The 14,311-nt window shown below is 64.7% G+C and overlaps 2 protein-coding genes across 6 annotated transcripts in view; one reads left to right on the forward strand and one right to left on the reverse strand.

Moving 5' to 3' along the window:
* The first annotated feature begins 4,484 nt into the window (after positions 1-4,484).
* SHISA8 (shisa family member 8) lies at positions 4,485-10,062 on the forward strand. The gene is made up of 4 exons (XM_059680802.1): positions 4,485-5,147; positions 7,708-7,841; positions 8,811-8,957; positions 9,572-10,062. Exons 1-4 carry the CDS (start codon positions 4,627-4,629, stop codon positions 9,946-9,948), a joined length of 1,179 nt encoding a protein of 392 aa, XP_059536785.1. The 5' UTR covers positions 4,485-4,626; the 3' UTR covers positions 9,949-10,062.
* Positions 10,063-12,409: 2,347 nt separating this feature from the next.
* Positions 12,410-14,311, reverse strand: part of SREBF2 (sterol regulatory element binding transcription factor 2) — a 50,194-nt gene continuing 48,292 nt past the window's right edge. For all 5 annotated transcript variants that reach the window (XM_059680768.1, XM_059680767.1, XM_059680766.1 and 2 more), the window contains one exon: positions 12,410-14,210. In XM_059680768.1, the coding sequence (XP_059536751.1) occupies positions 13,990-14,210 (221 nt within the window). In that variant the 3' untranslated portion in view covers positions 12,410-13,989. The remainder of the gene's footprint in view (positions 14,211-14,311) is intronic.

Raw genomic sequence — 14,311 nt, forward strand, 5'->3', positions numbered from 1 at the left:
CTGGGCGGAATGAGCTCCTATTTGCTCTGCGGGGGCGACTCTGGCCAAACTGAAGCTGAAATCTGACTTCTCTCCAATCTGTGCCCCTTCCCAGCCGCCCGGTCCTGCCCGGGTCACGGAGAGTGCGGGGGAGCCAGGCAGCCCCAGCTCTGCCCGGGCTCGAAGGTGGGGAGGCTGCGGGAACGCCGCGGGGCCCAGCGCCCAGAGGGTCTCGGAGCATCTCCACTCCTTTGAGCTGCAGAGGATCTGGGGTCCAGCCCCGACGTCCAGGCGGATCCGATCCGGGGAGGTTCCGGCGAAAGTTACCCGCGCGGTTCCGGCGGTCAGCCCAGCGGCACCCCGACTGCCAACCGCTAGGCACGGACCCGCCTCGGTTCCCAAAGGGAAGGGCCCGGCTAGAGGCTCGGCTGGGGGCGGGTCAGAGGGGGCGGGGCTCGGAGACCCTGAGCCTCCGGCTTGCAGGAAGGGGGCGGGCGGGGCCGGAGGAAAAGGGGGGGGACCCCGGGAGCCTCGGGAACGTGCCAACCGGACCTTCTCCAGACCTGGCCTCCGCGCTCACGGGGGTCCTCTCCCCACGCGCCAAGGGCCCCGGACGCAGCGCCTGGCCCGGACTGTGGGGCGAGGGGTTTGCGCGGGCGCAGGACGTCTCCCCGCGTTTTGGGCTCGGAGCTGACCGCGCAGTTGGGCCCCAGCACCCCGCAGGCGGGGTGGGCTGTCCCGATGGACGCGCGTGTGGCCCCGCCCGGTCCCCTCTGGCTCTGCTCCCGCCCTTGGTCTTGGGGGCGGCCAGCTCCGGCCCTGCACGTTCACTGCGGCCTTTGGAGGGTCCTGAGGGGAGACTAACGGGGTGCTCCAGGCGGACGGATTAGCTGTGAGGGCTGCAGCACGCGGGGGGCGGGGGGAGCTGGGGAGAGGGCGCTTGGGGAATTGGGGCAGGAGGCTGCGCCCCAGCTCCCAGTGCCCCATCCGATTCCCGCTTGCTCAGGCCTCAGGAGCCCAGCACCCCCTCCTCCCACAGGCAGCTGGAGCCTGAGTCACCAGCTGCCTCTCTGGGAGACAAAGGAGCGCAGGGCCCTCCCCTCCGGACCCCCCTCCAGCCTGGCACCCATCTGCGCGAGCAGCGAGCCCAGGGCCTCTGCCTGCAATCCCCGCCCCCACCAGCCAGGAAATAGACGCAAAGCAGGCGGGAGCGAGGCTTTGAGACCGCGGATGGCCCCTCGGTGGCAGTCACCAGCTGCCCAGCCCAGCGGTGAGGGCCCCACCGGCCGCCTGTATCTGCGTGCTTCTCCGTCACCGACCCGCTGGCTTCTCCCTGTACCCTGCCCAGGAGGTGCGAGCAGCCCATCTTGCCGATGGGAAGACTGAGGCCTAGACAGGTCGCAGAAGTTGCAATGGATGTTATTCTGGCTCCAAAATGAAGGAGTTGGCTCGCAGGAGCCGGGGTGCCTCGGGCATGGGTCAGAGGTTTGGTCAGGTGTGGGCCTGCGGTCAGGGTGTAGGAACGTGCTGGGGCCGGGGTCCCCCAGCTTCTCCCTCTGCTCCTACTGAACTGGCCAGAAGGCCAGTGGGGGCTCACCATGCAGGTTCCAGGCCAGACCCCCCCTCCCTGGCTCTGTGCGGGTCACAGCAGCCACTTCCCCTTCCTGGGTCTCGGGTTTCTCTCTAGGAAACGCCAAACCCCCTGGCCCAGGGCTGGGCAGAGGGCCACCCCCATCTAAAGTGGGGACATTGAGGGCCAGCAAGGCTTTCCCTGAGCCACAGCTGGGCACTGAGGGAGGGCTCAGCAGCGAGGAAAGAACATGTTTTCGCAGGTGCATCCATGCTGACACACACGTGTACATATGTGCCTGGTGCAGGGAAGGCAACCGTAGCCACACCAGCCCCGGACAGGCACACTCACTCAATTTCATGCGCACGCAGACTCCCGCACACGCAAGCGGCAGCTGGGGGGTGGGGCAGGTGCCCTTCAGGCTCAGAGACAGTCTCCTGCCCGCCCTGCGGGGCTCACTGCAGATGCCAGGGGTTATTTTAAGCTTGGATCAATGGACAATTTTTGGTGACACAGGCCTGGGGGGTGGTGAGCTGAGGAGACAAGAGGCAAGTGCTCTGCTACGGAGGGAGACCCCAGGCCCAGGGAGGGCAGCCTGGAAGCTGGGCTGCTCCATGTCCACACCCCCTTGCCCGGCACATGGCTGGGTACCTGCGGGGGGCGGTGTCAGCTGGATAACTGGCCACCTCCCACGGCTCAGCCAGCCAGCTGTGGTCTGTCTTCGCCTTTGCTCCCTCTTGCCCGCCACCCCCAGGCTGTGTGTTCATATGCAGAGAGCACTGAGTGCCTGGCATGGACGGCCCTGGTGGAGGTGGGCATCTCTGGTTGCTGGCTGACCATGAACCAGACTGAGCTGGGGAGGAAGCGTGGATGTGGGAGGAGCTGGAGGTGGGACCTCAGTCCTTGGGGTGAGGGGACTGGACTCTGGAGAGGGGCTCTGGACCCCGCAGAGTCACCCTACCTGGGAAGAGGCCGCCGTCCCAGGAGGCAGAGACAAGCCTCTGTGTCCAGCAGGAGGGTGGGAGAGGGTGGAGAACCGGCCGCCTTCGGAGCCCTGGTGACTTAGAGGGCAGCTTGGCAGAAAGTGTGAGGGGGCACTGATGCAGACGGGATTGTGCCATGGAGTCTATTTCGAGGAATGCTCCCTAAGGAAGCAGGAAAGGACGCATCAGCAAATATAGCTACAAAGTTCTCAACAGAATAACAACGGGAAGTTTGACATCGGAAAGTGAACTGAGGAAAGGGAGCCAAATATATGGTAACAGAAGATGATTTGAACAACAAAAGAAAGGTAGACTAAACCCAGTTACAAGATGGTATGGAAGCTGCGACACACCTCAGCATCGTTGTCCCTGGTGAGGGGATGAAGGTGATTTCATTTCATCCCTATGCTCATTTATTTTCTTTTTTTCAAAATCGGTAACAGTCTTTTAATAGACCAGGGTCATCAGGGCTGGATCCGAGGAGTGTTGTGTGTGTGTGGGGGGGGGGGCGCGGGAGGGGGGAGGCTGTCATTGGCCAGGACACAAGCACCCTGAGGGGGTGTTGCAGAGAGCTCACCCCGCTTCCTGTCTTAGCCCACTAATACCTGAAATTAGTCTGTCAGCCCTTCGTCTCAGCAACAGGACCTGATCCTCCTTAAAATGTAAATCCTCCTCCCTCTTCTCCCACCTCCTCCATTTTTATAAGCTGATCCCAGTCCCTGAGTGAAGAGAAGATGCAAAGGGGAGCGGACCCTATGAGCCCGAAGTCTTCACCTTATAGACACTAGAGACTAGAGTCATTCATTCACTCATTCATTCATTCTGTGTATATGGGGGAGGCCTGCGCTTTGTGGAGACACTGGCAGAACTGAACCCTCTCCACATCCCCATGTGGACAATGGGAGGCACCATACTGACCCCTGCCTCTTGGAGTGGGCGCGAGAGGAGTCAGCCCCCTACGAAGTGGGTTTTTTTTTTCTTCTTCTTCTTCTTAATGTTAAGATGAGAAACAGAGGCAGAGAGAAGCAAAGAGCTGCTCTTGGTCGCATTCGCCAGCTCCCCGCCTGTCCACCTGGGTACCCGCCCCAGCACCTGGCCCAGCGCTTGTGAAAGGACCGGAGGGCCTGCAGGGGGCAGGACAGAGGGTCCGCCATGGCCTCGCCCCCCCTCTTCGATGGCAGGGGCCGGCTGGGGTGGTCCCCCTTACGCACAGGGGGCCCGGCAAGGCCAAGGCCAGCGCGCCAGGTGCGGGGACACCCCAGGACCCCAAGCCGGCGTCCAGGAGATTCTGGGACCGGGCGCGAGCCCCCAGGTTAACGCTGCGCCGCAGCAGCGCGGAGGGGACCCGTAGGTGCAGAGCGGGGAAGGGACCTGCCTCCGGTCTCACCTCTCGGTCCCGATCTGAACGGACGGAGCGACGAGGACGCGGCGGAGGGGCGGCGGGCGGCAATGACCGCCTCTCCCCCGGCTGCTCGGTCCGCTCACCTGGGAGACGCAGGCGCGCGCGCGGCGGGCCCTGTCCGCAGCCACAGTCCCGAGTCCCGGGAGCGCCCAGCTGCGGGGAATGATTGCGGGAGGGGTCCCCGGGGGCGTCCCGGCCCCGCGGGCCCCGCGCCCCTCCCGCCCCTGGCGGCGCCGCGCTCCTCCCCGGATCTGCTCGCTCCCTCCCGCCCTCCTTCCCGCGCTCCCTCCTCCCCCGCCCGCCCAGCCCGCCGAGCCGGAGCCGGAGCCGGAGCCGGAGCCGCAGCCGCAGCCAGAGCGCGGGCAGCGGAGCGGGCGGCGGGAAGGGCTCCGTCAGGCGGCCCGCCGCCCCCGCCAGGCCCGCCCGCACCCCCGCTTTGGGGCGAGGCTCGGCCCGCGCGCAGGTGACGACCCGCCTCCCGGCCCGGGGACGTCCCGGGGCGCCGACCGGCCGCCTCAGGTCCGAGGTGAGCCCGGGCGGAGGACGCTCACCGGCCCGAGAGCAGGTGGAGCCCACGCGGGCCTGGGGTTCTCGGAGGCGACAGACGGTCGAGGAGGCAGCCGGCCCCCCGCGATCCCTGCGGCCGCGGCGCGCGCCATGCGAGGGGCGTTGTAGCCGAAGGTGCGGGCCCGATGGAGCGGGCCGGGGTGCGGCGGCCGCGCGGGGGCCACGGCCCGGGGCTCCGGCTGGCGCTCGGGCTGTGGCTGCTGCTGGCGCGGCCGCCGTCGGGCCGCGCGGGGGCCCCCGAGGCTCCGGAGCCCGCGGCCCCGGGCACGGCGGCCCCGGCCCGCGGCGACCGCTGCCGCGGCTACTACGACGTGATGGGCCAGTGGGACCCGCCCTTCAACTGCAGCTCCGGCGCCTACAACTTCTGCTGCGGCACGTGCGGCTACCGCTTCTGCTGCCACGACGGGCCGCGGCGCCTGGACCAGAGCCGCTGCTCCAACTACGACACGCCGGCCTGGGTGCAGACCGGCCGGCCGCCCGCGCGGGCCCGCGACACCGCCGCGCACCGGGACCCGGGCCGCGAGCGCAGCCACACGGCCGTCTACGCGGTGTGCGGCGTCGCCGCGCTGCTGGTGCTGACGGGCATCGGGGTGCGCCTGGGCCTGGAGAGAGCGCACAGCCCGCGCGCGCGGCGCACGGTGACCAGGTGAGCGCGCCCCTCCCGCCGGACGGCCCTGCCTGCCCGGGGGGCGCCCCCTCGCCACCCTCCATCCTTCGCGCCCCCCTCGAACCCTGGTCCTCTTCCTCCGGGTCTCCCTCCCCGTCTCGGTCTCTCTCTGTTTCCTCCACCCCGCACTTCACGGAGGGAGACAGCTGATACCCCCTGTCTCCCCTTGACCTTCCGGCGGAGCTGGGTGCCGGGCCGCCTCCCGCGTGTGGGCGGGGAAGGCCGGTCGCCCGACAGGGGGCACCATTTCCGCGCCCAGGGGAGGAGGTCTGGGGTCCAAGCCCCATTAGCGGAGTGGGGGCGTGGCTCATGTCCTGTTGGGTGTCTTGGGCCCCGAGGGAATGGAGGGGGAGGACTGTTCTGCACCTCCCTTGGCTCTCCAGCTTCTCCCCTCACTTCTCCCTCCCTCCTTCCACCCCCTTCCCTGCCCTCCCATAACTGTGACTCAGGCCTGACCTTTCCCTGGGGTTTCAGAAGGCCCCCCAACTCACCCCACTCAGTACCCACAGGCGAGGGTCCCCTGGTGCAGAAAGGGGATGGCCCGCGTGGGAGGCCTAGACAAGTGCAGGCTGGGTGCTGAGCTCTGTGTCAAGTGGGATGTGCAGGTCCCAGGTTCCTTTCCTCACTCAGGGACTCGGGGATTCTGAGCCTGGAGCCCTCAGCACACCCCACACTCACACGCCCGCCCCCAGCCACCCTCTTGTCCTGGCCCTTGGCCCTCCTCACTCCGGTCCTGTCTCCCTTGGGCACGTAGGCTCCTGACACTGCAGGTGACAGGCTGGTATTTAGAAGTGACAGTAGAGAGAGGCCGCTATGCCTGGGTGGGCCAGCTGTGGATGCTTCCCTCTCCGAGGCCTCAGGGACGGAGGAGAGCGCTTCGGCCGCACTCCACTGGACCCCCTGTCCCCAAACCAGTGACTCCACGCCTCCCAGATGGCTGCAGCGCAGAGCTGGGGCTGCCTGGGACCCTGGCCTCGGTGTCTGTGCTGCCTTTGTGATGTGGGGGCTCTCGGCCTGGGTCCCGGATGCTGCAGGGGCAGGGCCTGGGCCTCCGGAGCTTGGAGTCCCTCCTGCCGGGTGAGGGGAGAGATGGAGCATGTCCTTGACCAGAGTGGGCAGCAGGAATGGAGGGCTAAGATGGGATAGATGGGGTGGCCGGGGCAGCCTCCTGACATGTTCACCTTGAACCTCCTCCATCGGGAAGCAGGTCCGGGGAACTTCAGGAAGAGCTGGCCCAGCCCTAATGTGCGCTGTGGCCCGGCAGTCCTTTCCTCTTTGAGCTGCAGGCCCCCATGTGCCCTGACTCCCTTTTCTCCTCTGGGGAGACCTGGAACCCAACTTGAACTCATGGGTGGTGTGTTGTGAATCCCTGTGCTCTGCGCCCCCCCACACCCGCCCCCAAGTCTCACCCGTAATTCTACCTGTTGAGACTGATGGTTGGTAGGAAAGGTTTCGCAGAGGGCTTGGAGGGGAGCTGGAGTCCGTCCCTAGAGGAAGTTTGTGCAAAGGCCTAAAGGCATGGGGATTGCTCAGGTGTCTGGGAGAGCTGGCTGAGGGGTGTTTGTCAAGAGATGAGAGAACACGGGTGGGCAGCCGAGGCGTGGGCGGGGCATGAAGTTCAGCTCAGGTAGGCGTGGGCTTTCAGACCTGCCACGCTGTAGCCAAACTGCCCTGCCCCAGGTGTCCCACCCCAATGTGCTTCTTCACGAACCAGTCACTTGGAGCCCCAACCCCAGAAGGAGGGTCAGACGGAGCTAGGAGAAAATCATGGGTTCCGGGCGCTGAAGCAGCTGGGCTGAAGGCTGGGTCTGGCTGTCTGCTGGGAAGGCTAAGTTAGAGGCTGTCACAGCTGGGGTGGGGCCGGATGTCCTGGTACCCAGGGAGGCCACTGCCCAAGGTCACACAGCCTTTGATGCTGGGCAGCCACAGGGGCACCTCCTGACTCCCCTTCCCTTCTGACTGTCCTCCATGCCGGTGCTGGCAGCTCTGTCCCAGGACCCAGCAGAAGCCCCTGCCGCAGGAGGGGAGTTAGGTAGGCCTGCTTTAGGCTTCCTGGAAGAGGCCTTCTGGCCAGGTTTGAAGAATGGGCGGTTTTATGGGAGGAGATGGAGGAAAGGGTATTTATTGTCAGCAGCAGCAGCGGGGGGAGCAAGGTCCAGGAGACTGATCGGCTCACAGACTTGTGTTGGGACAGGCGGCTCATTTGGAGGGTTTCGGAGAGTGGACTCCAGGAAGGGGGCAGGGAGGGCTTGGAAGACAAGGTGGCCCTGGTCATACATGGCCCCATTCGAGTGTCCTGACCTGCTCTGTGAGGTGGCCATGTTGGGGCCACGGGTGGTGCCTGGCAGTGGAAACTAGAGTGTAAGGTCAATCACAGGGAGAAGGGAGGGCCAGAGAGGCTGAAAGAGCTGCCCAGAGCCGCACGGTGAGGCAGTGGTGGTGGGAGCTGGCCTGTGATAGGCAGGGCCTGGACGATGGGGCAGCTGAAGGCTGGGAGGCCTGTGCTCCCTGCAAGCTTCTCCCCATCCTCTCCTCACAGGACACTGACGGAACTTCTGAAGCAGCCAGGCCCCCAGGAGCCACTGCCCCCGCCTCTGGGCCCACCTCTGGGCAGCTGTGTCCAGGTGCAGATGGGCGATGGCCTCCCCCGAGGCTCCCCCCACAACAGCACAGGTGAGTAGGCTGGTGGGCGGGCATGTGATGACGGAGAGCGCAGGCCTCCCTCTCTGACATGGGCCTGGGAGCCAGGGAAGGGTGTGCCGGAGGAAGAGGCTCAGAGCAAGCTGCTTCCAAATGGAAATGAGCAGCGGCCCCTGCAGGTGTGAGTGGGGGCTGGGCAAACTGGTCAGCTCTCCTTGGTGGCGAGAACCCCCTTCCCCACCCCCACTCCCAGGGGTCCTGCAACCTCCAGCCTCAAGGACTCTGTGAGGAAGGTTCCCGATTGATTCAGGGATCCCTGGCTCTGCTGTGGTTCCAGGCTCAGCACCCTGGGGTCTGCCTCGCCAGGGTCTAGGGCAGAGGTTCTCAACCTGTGGGTCGCGACCCCTTTGGCGGTCAAACGACCCTTTCACAGGGGTCGCCTAAGACCACCCTGCATATCAGATATTTACATGACGATTCATAACAGTAGCAACATGACAGTTATGAAGTAGCAACGAAAATAATTTTATGGTTGGGTTACAACATGAGGAACTGCATTTAAAGGGCCAGAAGGTTGAGAGCCACTGGCCTTGGGCCTCCTGCAGGCCTTTCCCTCCAGGCTGAAGCTTCCCTCTTGGCCTCTGTAGAGTCGGGCTTGACTGCACCCCTTGTCCCTCCTGCCCCCGCTCTGTGCGTTCTAATCCTGACACCCCCTCCATCGCCATCAGGCATCAGGAGCGGGTCTGGGGGGCTCTGCCTGGATCAAGCTGAACATGCTGGCGAGTCGCCCATTAGATCAGCACCGACTCAGGACTGGCTGCTATGCATGTTACTATAAGCCAGACCCTGTTACTGGCGCTGGAGATTCTGCCACGAAGACAGGTTCCGCTTTGTCTCACCCAAATGGCCATCCAACTGCACTGCTGCTGGGAGAGGCTGTGGGAGAGGGTAGTGTGTCCCGGTCAGCGGGCTGAGTCTTAATCTGCCCCCTTCCCGCTCTAGACAAGAAACGCCACACCCACGTGCCCCTGGGGTCGGCGACCCCGGGGCCCCCGCGCGGCCCGCGGCTGCAGGGCAGCGGCAGCCTGACGCTGCAGCCGGACTACGCCAAGTACGCCACCCTCAAGGCAGCCGCGTTCAAGGCCTCAGGTGAGTGGCCGAGGTTGTGCGAGGAGCGCCGGGCCCACCGGGTTGCAAAGGTCCCAGCCTTGCGGGTCAGCAGCTTCCGCCTGGCGCTGGGCCTCGGGCGCACCCCACGCCCTGATCCGCAGGCTGGCGGCGACCCCAGGCGTCCCGACCCCAGGCATCCCGACCCCAGGCATCCCGACCCCAGGCGTCCCGACCCCAGGCGTTCTGACCCCAGGCGTCCCGACCCCACGCATCCCGACCCCAGGCGTCCCGACCCCACGCATCCCGACCCCAGGCGTCCCGACCCCAGGCGTCCCGACCCCACGCATCCCGACCCCAGGCGTTCCGACCCCAGGCGTTCCGACCCCAGGCGTCTCGACCCCACGCATCCCGACCCCAGGCGTCCCGACCCCACGCATCCCGACCCCAGGCGTCCCGACCCCACGCATCCCGACCCCAGGCATCCCGACCCCAGGCGTTCCGACCCCAGGCGTCCCGACCCCAGGCGTTCCGACCCCAGGCATCCCGACCCCACGCGTCCCGACCCCAGGCGTGGGAAGCCGCGCATCAGACCGCCCCTCCCGGCCCCGCCCCCGCGCAGGCCCCGCCCCCAACCCCCCGCTCTGTCCCTACAGAGGCCGCCCCGCCGGACTTCTACCCGCACTTCCCGGCGCCCGCCCCCGCCCCGCTGACCCTTCCGGCGCGGCCCCCGCGGCCCCCAGAGGACCTGTCCGCGCTGCTCGACGCCTGCCCCTGGGCCCCGCCCGGCTACGCGCCCCACGCCGGCCCCGCCCCGACGGGCCACGGCAAGGCCTGGACCACCGGCCGCCCGGCTCGGCCATCTCCCCGCGCCCACCTGGTGGCTCAGGCCGCCCCTGCCCCCCGGCGGTCGGGCCACCCCCGGCGCGTGGAGAAGCTGCCCAAGGCCTTCCGCCCGCAGCCCCCTGGCCTGTACAGTTGCGCGGTTCGTGGACACCTGAGCACCAACAGCAAAGCAGAGGTCACCGTATGAAGAGGGGGCGGCTGGTTCTTCGAAGCATTCCCTCTACCAAGGATCCGCCATCAGCCTGGTCGGGGGCTAGGGGCGCCCTCCACCTAAGTCCAGCCCTTCCGCCTGCCCAGGCTGGACTGGGGGCCTTGGAGCCTGTGAGGCTAAGAAAGGGCCTGTCCTGGGCGTCCTAGGGCGCCGGTTCGCATGTAAATAAACCCTTTTCTGTGGTTCCCATCCCTGAGAATAAAGGAGCCCCAGCTTGGCTCTGAGAGGGGCTGATGGCAGGTACTGGTCACTGGCTGGACAGACGGCAGTGCGGGCAGAGGGCACAGCATATGCAAGAGCGGAGGACTGTTCCCCAGAGCTATGGGGGAGGGGGGTTCTAGGAGCTGGAGGGGGTGGTAAGGGCTGAATGCCAACACCAGTGGGCCCAGGGGAGAGGCAATTAGCCATCTTGAGGCTCCTGCACAGGTGCGGGCTGGAGGGTCCATGCCCCTGACTGCAGGTGAGCACCCCCTCCAGCGACCACCCACTCTACAGCTTGAGTTGGCCGAGCCAGGCTGATCTTCATTGACATTGTCTGGCGCTGGGCCGGCCCCTGGCCTGCAGGCCACTTGGTCAGCTTGGCCCAGAGCCACCCCCCTAATGGGTGTGGGCAGTGGGCCCAGTGGACAGCTGGTGCTCAGGGTGGCAGAGCCTCCACCCAGTAGCTGCTCTGGAGGGAAAGGGGTGGTGATGCTGGACCCTGAGCCCTGGCAGTGCCCCCACAGGGTTGCTCACACCACACATGCTTGGCACTGCCAGCTCTCCCCTTTCCTGCCAGGCAGGCTCCAGGCACCTGCGCGCATCGGCTTTCTGTGACAGGTACTATTGGGGAGGCTGAGGGTTGGGCTGTGCCCCTTGTGTGACCTCAACAAAGCCACCCAGTTGGGCCTTTGCCCTCTGTGTACCCTACGCATGGGATACTGTTTTAATAAAAATGGCCCCAGTTTGTTGCCATTTCTTTCATTTAGATCTCACAGAAGCTCGTGGGTGTATGTATGGCTTTACAATAAGGAAAACTGAGGTTTTGAGACCTAAGTAGCTTGCCAAGGTCTCCCAGCTGACTTGTTTCTGGCTCCTCCATATTCTCTGCCACTGTGGCCCGATGGTGGCATGGCAGGCGGTGGGCGGTCGGAGGAGGGGAGGTTATGAGCATGTGTTGGTGGAGAGGGGCCCCAGGGTGCAGGCAGCCTCAGACCCCCTCCCACTGGCTGGGCTGCCCTAAGGCACCAAACCCAGCAGCTCTTCCCCTGCAGGCTGGTCCACCTCAGTCTAACGGCTGTTGAGGAAACCAAGGCCCAGAAGCCCCAAGAGCAGAGCCTGGAGCCCATGTCCTGCCTGCTATGAGGGCCCCGAGGGCTGTGAGGGCCCCACCCTCAGCCCAGAGTGGGGGTGGGGTGCTCCAGGGCCTCTCCTGAGCTGTGTGGAGCCAGGGGAGGTGGGGTGGGTACCGAGTCATGTAGCCAGCCCAGAACCACAGAAAAGGACCAGGTTCTTGGGCGCATCGGCCACCACGATCACCCACCTGGGGACAGGCCCTGGCTGTGCTGGGGGAGACGGCCTCTAACTCTGCTCCTTCAAGGCCGCAAGGACCCTGGACCTCCATCCCAGGGGCCAGGGTGTGGCCATGGGCACGACCACCAGTGGGAATGCTGCTTTGAGAACTGTGGGCAGGGACCAGCTGCAGCTGGGCCCCTCCTCCCCTTGGGACAGTGTGGCCTGCTGTGACTGCTTTAGAGACGACAGTGGCTGAGAGAGCTGAGGGACCTGGGCCCATTTCTCAGCCAGGCTGGGTGACCGTGAGCTTCAGGCCCAGGCTCATTACCGCACAGCACTCCACCACCTCCAATGGGCTCAGCTCTCCTGCCCCCACCACTCCCTGTGGTCTGGGCCCTCACCAGCCTCACAAGGTGCCTACCGTAAACTGACACTTTCAAGCCAGCTAACAAACCTACGGGGACTGTAGCCAAAGGCAGGGATTGCCATCCCATTCTACATGCACGCAAGTGGAGGCTGAGGCCACCCAAGGTGACCCAGCCGGGATTAGAGGAGCTGGACTTGGATGTGACTTGTGGGCCCGTGAGTCTCCTCAGTCTCACTGCCCCTAGGGAGGATGGGAAACCGAGGGGCAGCCACCCAGTAAGGGAGAGATGTATGTGAGAGGGGTGAACACAGGGCCTAGCACCCCAAATCCCCAAGAACTGCTGCTGTCAGTCAACCAGCCAGCTCTGTCCTGGACGCAATGAGCAGGCCTGTCCCAGCCGTGGAGTGTGTGCCAGGCAGCCAGTGTGGAAGGAGGGCCGGGTGCAAGGGTGGGGGAAGGAAGCGCTCAGCACAAAGGGAGGGGCGTCCTCAGTCCCTGACCCACTGGAGGCCAAGCCATGCAGCCAGCTGGCTAGTCACCACAGCGGTCACACTACAGACCCTCACACACCTCACGCTGGGTGGTACCAATCGGTGTTTATTGAATAATCTGCATCCAGGACATGGTGAACGATTCCACATCAAGGCTGCCATCGGTGTATCCCCCTTTCAGTGAAAAACCACGCCCTCCCACCCCTAAACAATGAGAAAAGGCACAGTATATACACGTGACACAAGGGCCATACATTACAGTGGGAGGGGAGGGGGGCAAGAGAAAGGAAGTGGGCACAGTCCAGGCTGACCCGCACTTATGTCAGGGTGGCCCCGCTGTGTGCATGCCCCAACCTGTGCCAGGCCCCTGCCCCCTCTCTGGCCCAACCAACCTGAGGGGATGGGAAGCACAGGGAGGGAGGCAGGACAGCTCCTCTCCGCGCCCCAGCAGGCTCTGGGGTGCCAAGCAGTCCTCAGGCCCCGGAGAAACCACCTCAGAGGAGGCACCAAGCCAGGGAATCCAGAAAAGTGGGACCACTTTTCCTCCCAGGACCCCCATCAAGGCAGGGGCCTCATTCCTGGTGCCCATCCCAGAAAGGGACTTGTCACTGAGGGCTGGTCCCTACCACCCTGGCTTATTTTCAGGTGAGGAATGAGGGATAAAAACAGACCATGGAAGTAGGAGTTGGATGGGAGGGAGCTGAGAACCCACGCTGAAGACCCTTCCCCAGTCCCAGTGGTGGCTTCATCTCTCCCAGTCCCTGGGCCTACCCTGAGCTTGGGCCGAAATCCCAGGGGGTTGGGGGAATGGGAAGGAACAGAACAATTAAATAAGATACCATTTATTTTTTAAAAAATTAAAAAATAATGCCGACATTATTTCATCCATCCCCAGGCTTGCCCCCTGCCTCCCTACCGCCTCCCCAGGGCTGGGCTCCCCTCCTCCCTGGCTGTCCTGTGTAATAAAGAGAAAACAATGAACTGGCTTTGTCAGGCACAGGGGAGGGAACGCAGACCCAGGGAGAGAAATAAAGATGCCACAGCAACTTAGTCCTGAATCACGGCAAACCCAAGCACACTGATATAAAAACATTCGTATAAAAAAGGGGAGAGTGCGTGCTGGGCACCGTGCCAAGGGTGAAGTGCTCTGGTGCCCAGACACCGTGTCCCCCAGAGGGAAAGCCTGATAAAAACAAGGAAGCAGGGAGGGGGAGACAGAGAAACAATCCTGGGACTGGGAGGGCGCAGGCCGGCTGGGCGCCTGGAGCTCCTCCTGCTGCTTAAAGTCAGGGCCCCCCCCACTTCCTGCTGTCCTTCCTCTCAGGGCCACTGGGCCCTGGACCATCCGCGTCTCCCACATCAGCTCCCCGGGGCTTTGCTCAGGGGTCCACTGGCCTGAGGTGGCCCCACAGCCTTGGCAGGTGACACCTCAGAAGACAAGGCTCATCCCCCGGCCCCCAAAGGGAGGAGGGAGAGGGAGAGAGAGGAGGGAGAGGGAGAGAGAGGAGGGAGAGGGAGAGAGAGGAAGAGGGAGAGAGAGAGAGAGGAAGGAGAGATTGAGAGACAGAGGAGAGAAAGAGGAGGGAGAGACTGAGAGAGAGAGAGGAGAGAGAGGGAGGCTGAGAGACAGAGAGGCAGTGGGCCAAGGTGGGCAGGGCCCAGTCGTCAGGAGGCGGCGATGGCGGTGCCGCCCCCCAGCTTGACAATCATCTGCTGGCAGTCGTTGGAGGAGCGCCGGTCACCCACCTTCTCCAGGGTGCGGGCGGCCTCGGCCAGCAGCACTGCCCGCTGGCCCGGGGAGGAGAGGAAGGAGAGGGGAAGGTGGCGGCAGGCCAGCAGGATGGCAGTGGCCCGCTCTCGCTGGCCGGGCCAGGCGTCCACCTCTCCTGTGAAAACGAGGGACAGATGTTGGAGCTGCTTGCTGAGAGCCCACTAAGATGCAGGTGCTACTCCAGGGCCCGGTGCGGACTCATTTCCTCATCCTCAA

This window comes from Myotis daubentonii, chromosome 2 (assembly GCF_963259705.1).
Source record: "Myotis daubentonii chromosome 2, mMyoDau2.1, whole genome shotgun sequence".
Taxonomy (NCBI): domain Eukaryota; kingdom Metazoa; phylum Chordata; class Mammalia; order Chiroptera; family Vespertilionidae; genus Myotis; species Myotis daubentonii.